The sequence below is a fragment of the Phragmites australis genome, chromosome 13 (genome assembly GCF_958298935.1).
Source record: "Phragmites australis chromosome 13, lpPhrAust1.1, whole genome shotgun sequence".
Lineage (NCBI taxonomy): Eukaryota > Viridiplantae > Streptophyta > Magnoliopsida > Poales > Poaceae > Phragmites > Phragmites australis.
The window spans coordinates 13,681,835-13,687,657 of NC_084933.1; the positions used below are offsets into that span (position 1 = coordinate 13,681,835).

At 46.1% G+C, this 5,823-nt stretch overlaps 1 protein-coding gene across 1 annotated transcript; it reads right to left on the reverse strand.

Annotated features, from left to right (window-relative positions):
- Positions 1-1,414: 1,414 nt before the first annotated feature.
- LOC133888798 (uncharacterized) lies at positions 1,415-2,381 on the reverse strand. The gene has a single exon (XM_062329162.1). It carries the CDS (start codon positions 2,132-2,134, stop codon positions 1,535-1,537), a length of 600 nt encoding a protein of 199 aa, XP_062185146.1. The 5' UTR covers positions 2,135-2,381; the 3' UTR covers positions 1,415-1,534.
- Positions 2,382-5,823: the final 3,442 nt, after the last annotated feature.

The window sequence follows — 5,823 nt, forward strand, 5'->3', positions numbered from 1 at the left end:
AGCTTATCTGGGACCCTGCCCCGCTCCACCTTAATCGTAACCTAAGCGGGCCAAGGCCTGGGCGCGCTCGGCCCCGTCGCCGCTGGCGCTGCCGTGCGCCTGTGCCGCAGGAACCCGACGAAGTCGAGCTCTACCACCTGGGACTGGAGGCGGCCCGGAAGATGAACGCGGCCGCCCTTAGAGCGGAGGTGAACAAGTTCATCGGCGCCGCGGAGGACTACCACCAGCAGAGGCGGCAGCAGGCGCCGACGAGTCCCTCGGCGAGGGAGGAGCCCAAGCCATTCTCCTTCAGGATCTCCGAAGAGAAGGCCTGCGCGGACGTGATGAAGGTGCGCGACATCGGTCGCAGGGTGGCGGCCGCCTCCGGCAAAGGGAAACGTCGCCGGCACTGACACGTTACGTACGAGTTCTTGCAATGCAAAATCGTTCGATTACCTATATATTCCTCCGATCCATGCGTTGACTGCACTTTTTCGGTATGTTGGAGCGCGCTTTGAAATTCTGAAACACTTGCATCTGTTTCTCCAATTCTTCCGCTCGCCTTTGATTTCGATATGATCGATGCGTCGATTGTACAGGCGTACTGCTATGTGCTGAGACCAAAAACAAGGAGCGAAAAAGGGCAATTTTCTTTACGATGATGTGTGGTTATAAGTATGTGTCTTCCATGATTGCTTTTATTGGAGCTGCTGGAACTAACAGGCATGTTGCGTTCATCTCTGGAACTGACCACATCTTATCGTTGAAAATATCGTGATGTCCCTTTTCAGAAAAAAAATCACAGTATGGTTCCTGGATGATCTCCCAACCTGGTGTGTTTACCAAACTGCTGTATTTGTTTTCCAAAAAGAAATCCATCTTATTATGTTGTGAGATTTCTAACAGATAGCGATGTTTAACTATTTCTCAGAGATCTAACTTGTTTACTTGGTGCCTTGATGTGAGTTGTGGCAAGCAAGGCCGGGTGAAAAAGAACTTCAGATCCATCCACTATCAGTTACTCTAACTTGCATTCGCTTTATTGATTTCTTGAAAGCTAGAGCACATGAACAATGTTACCCCAAAAGAACAAAAGAACATGATTAGTTAAAGAGCATCACTTCCAATTTCCATCCCTACTTCTAAGGCCATCTCCAACGGAGTTTCCAAATCTGTAAATTCTAGTGCTACAGTACTTTGCGGTCTACTGTAGCACTGGAAATTCATCTCCGACAGATCCTCTATCCAGTGATACAGTACTGCTACAGTGTTAGAGATAGAGTATGCTGTAATAGTATTTTGAGGATGAAAATTTGAGGTAGCTGTTAGAGATGGTCTAACCCTACTGCAAGAAAAACGTCTTCTTACCTGCCACTTCGAATTTATTCCTTCTACAGTTCTACTTACATGCATGGAATCAGTCTCCAAGTTAATATAGACTTAATTGTGCTGAGATTGGGAGAAAAGAAGAAGAAGAAGAAGCAAGCCTCTTAATCTTAATTTCGCCATGCACACTGGTTGGTAGTGGACTAGTAGTAGAGTGGATCATCGATCATCAGGCGCTCCTCTCGAGCATCTCGCAGAACCTCTTGAAGGAGTCGAGCTTCTGCAGCTTGAGCTGCTTGTGGATGCGGCGGATGAAGACGTCGGCGACGTGGTCGATCTCGTCCTCGAGGCGGAACTCAGCGCCCTCGCCCTCCTCCCTCTCCCTGGCGTCGCGCATCACGTCGATCACCGACCCCGGCGCGTTCACCAGCTCGTCGTCGTCCCCCTCCTCCTCGGCGAACAGCGTGTGCGTCAGGTAGTCGTCGCTGTCCTCCTCCTCCTCCACCTCAGCTGCCTCATGGGTGCCGAGCTCCGTGGAGAAGCTATAGCTCGGCGCCGTGTAGAGCACGACGGCCTTCTTGCTGCCGTCGTCGTCGCTGTTGACGGCCTCGTCCTTAGTGTTCCTGGCGTTGTCCTGCTGGCCCATGATGGAGTGGATCTTGTGGTTGATGGCGCTCATGAGCAGCTTCTTGTTGCGGAGGATGCCGAGGATGAGGAGGCGCGTCTTGAGTGCGCTCGTCTTGGCTCGCACCACCGTCGACTTGGCCTTGACCACCGCCACGATGGTCGACACCATCTGCTTCAGGAACGTGGACGCCTTGGTCTTCATCTTCGATGCAATGCAAGTGCAGCTACGAAAACAACAGCAATATAATGTAGTGACAAATTAAATCAAGCTGCGTGTTGGATCAGGAGATTTTGGCTGTGTACGTATGTGACAACACAGCAGTACTAGGTGTGTGTGTTCTTGGATGGTTGGACATGGAGTTTGGCCTGTCGGACGCCATGGGGATATATAGAGGAGCCATAGAGGCCAGAGGATGGTGGTGAATAACAAGTGGGCTTTTGTTCCTAGAATTTCAACATCACACGAAAGCAAGGTGGGATAGAGGCTAAGGAATGGGCAAATTAAGCAAAAAGGAGAGTAGAGGCTGGCAAAAGCAAAAGCAGAAGTAACTAAAGATGGTGGGCACGCATATGCATGCATGCAAATTGCAAAGTTGATAGAGAAAGAGAGATGAGGATGGTGGTCATATGTGCAAAGTAGAAGTTCTAAAAAAACAGAAAGAAAACATGAGAGAGAGAGAGAGGGCGGTCATATTTGCAAAGTTGCAGTTGTAAAGAAGAATACACATGCAAAGGAGAGAGAAAGAGAGACGATGCTCACACTGCTAATAGCTCAATGAGCTGGTGTTCTAATAAATGAACCGTGGCATGCATGGTCCCGACTGCAAGCCCCAATTATGGGGTAGATTTGATCCGTGATGCAGGGCCGGCCGGCGGCGCCTCGTGCGCAACAGTTGGCCAAGTGTTGCTGAATAACTCCTTGGGTTAGTTTCCTTGTTCAATTTGTTCTTGGCAATTCCGGTTTCACGTCAGCCTGCCTTTGATTCTATCACATGGTCGGCTGTGGATAGATTATGCTTCCTATATACTATGCATGCAGTTGTGCACTCCATTCATTGTGATCAGGTGGTTTTTACATGCATGATATATCAATCTTTTCGCCTTAATATATATATATATATATATTAGTGCGATTTCAGAGCTAGCTGAGCATATAATACATACACCAACCAAGCCGCTGAGTTGCTTCAGAAAACGAGCTAGAGGTGAACTGATCACCACCTTAATTTCACTGGCATCCTTTCAATTTAGCAGCAAAAGCAGCAGTGGTTACTAGCCCGGCCTGCCGCCGCTGGCCTGGCCACTTGGAGGGCGAATATAATCCTCCTCTCCAACGTCTAGTGCGCGCGTGCGAATGGATCTAGCCATCGCGCAGTGGGAAAGCCTTCGCCGCTAAGGCTCCTGCCTGCCAGCCTCGCTGGTTTACGGCTCGTTGCGTTGTTCAGAAAGGGCTCCTCGCCGATCGAGCTGTCGGATCGCCTGGCCGCTCTAGGCATGCATGGTCGGCTTCAAATGGCATCCAGTGATGCTGCCATTTGGTGGGTGGGGGGGGGGGGGGAGGGGATCTCCCAGGCTGCAAAAGGGAAAGATGATATTTTATGTACGGACGCACCGACCTTGATTTGGGAATAAAGCCAGCCATACCGGAAGTGAAATTCAAGATTAATTCGTACGTATAGTCCCGCTAATAAAGTGAAAGAGGTTTTTAATGGTGCATGGAAGTTTACTGTCGGTAACCTTCTACTTTTGGTACCTCATATTTAGAAGAGATAACGTGGTAAATCACAGTGGCTAAGATTGATGAGTGTCATCAACATGACCAAATAAAGCTTAAGGGTCACAATGTGCAAATTTCTGTGGATAGATGGTTTCCAGCTGCTCTTGCCAAGGCAAGACTACATACAGTGTGGGTTAGAGCTTCAGGGTCCCTGAGGAAATGATGCATTATGGTAGGATTTTTGAGATTGGCTGAAGTTTAGGGGCAGTTCAGATGGTAGATGTCAACCTTGATGACTATGATGTAGTGAGATCTAAGGTAGATGTCAAAGATCCTAAGAAAATTCCATCCTACTTCGAATTTGCACAGAGACCTTATCTTTATGATATATATTTCAATTGAGTCAGTTGAGGTGGAAGGATCGGAGGTCCAACAATGCCTGCATACATTGCAAATAAAGTTGGAGACAATAGTAGAAAACGATAAGGCAATGCTGGAAGAGCTTGAGGGGAGGCAGCCGAAACAAAAAAAATAAAAAAATCAAAAATCAAAAGTTGACTCCTCATCAGGTGGTATAGGTGAACATCAAGATAGAAATGAGTTAGGAAAATGAAAGGTGTTAAGTCAGAAAGATGCACATATAGTTTCTACACAAAAACTGCAAGTGGAGGCATATAGGCAGCTAGCCCAGAAAAATCAAACAATCAAGATGATATGGAGGAGGAAGCAGAGAAAGTTAACATCACATGGAGTGTAGAGGAGACTAACTCAAACTCTACCCCTTTTGATGTAGCATTTGGAGTGGTTGTATCATCAGTGGAGAAAGAGGCTGATCACGCATCACAAAAAATTGAGAAAGGAGAATAGGTGAATGAACAAAAGAAGCAAAATACAAGAGGGCAGGCAAAGCAAGTTCAAGCTGATCCTAAGGAACAAAGATGATGCTCCACAGCTCCAGATTCAATGGTCAGGAAGAGATTAACGGGGTGGAGAAGGCTATAGAAAGAGCAAAGACTTAAAAACGGTGAAAGGTACATCAGATACACATCCTCTTTTTAATAATGCTGGTCTAAATAATGAGAATCTTGAGTGGTTGGGTTTGTAGACAGGATGTTGGTTATAGTGATACTAGCAATATGCAAGAGCTGGGAGCTTTGCAATTGCTTATAGCAGTAATAAGTTAGTATATGTTAGCGATTTTGGTTCTTTTGCATTAGACAACAAGAATTATTCAAAGGTTGGCAGCTATGAGAACAAAGGGGTGGTGGTAGATGTGAATGTGTCACTAATGTCTATACGAGGTGAAAGAAGATAGAGAGACATTGCACTAAGACATTTACATTGGAAAGTGACCTAGCCTCTAGGCTACCGTCAAAAGCTTATGTGTGCACGTGCATGCCTACGTGACAGTCCAACATGTATCCAGCCCTCTTTGGAATTCTGAGCACCGTGACTTTGGCCACGACTCATGGCTAGACACACGCAGATCAGTGGCATAGGAAAATTGGCTCTAGTGCACGGGCCATAGGAAAATTCAATCGCTAAAAGGGCTTTAGGAAAATTCAACATTTTATATATTACTCTACTTAGACCAAGAGAAACAATGTGCTGCTCTAGTGCACGCACACGAAGCGCTGTTACTCGCGCGCACTGCAGCAATTTTTGAAAACTCGGTCGGCCAGTTCAAGAAAATTGTAGCAGTTAAAAAATTAGCTCGTGCAACGACACAGATCTACCGAGATAAACTATGCAAAATCACAAACCGACAACAGAGATATAATATTTATTGACAAAGTTCAGCTGAAACTTATATCGCAGAACATGACTACGAGCGCTCATTAACAATCACCCCACGCATATGAATATGTCACTATGTCATTATGATGGTTACAACAACGACCCTCTTATATTTATGAAGATATCGGACTACAAGAGTCTAACTCCAACTCTACTCTATACCGCTAATACAACTTCAAGTCATATATAATCTTTCCATTGAGTTATTGACTTTGCCACTCAACTAGAGTTGTCCCACTAGCCTAACTTGGTCTCAAACCCATCATCTGCATGAGACATTGCTATTCTTGTAACTCTAGATTCCATAGATCCGCTTGCAATTATGCTCTCTTATCCTAAGTTGTCAGGGTAAATCAATGACAATGATTCTAGGGTAT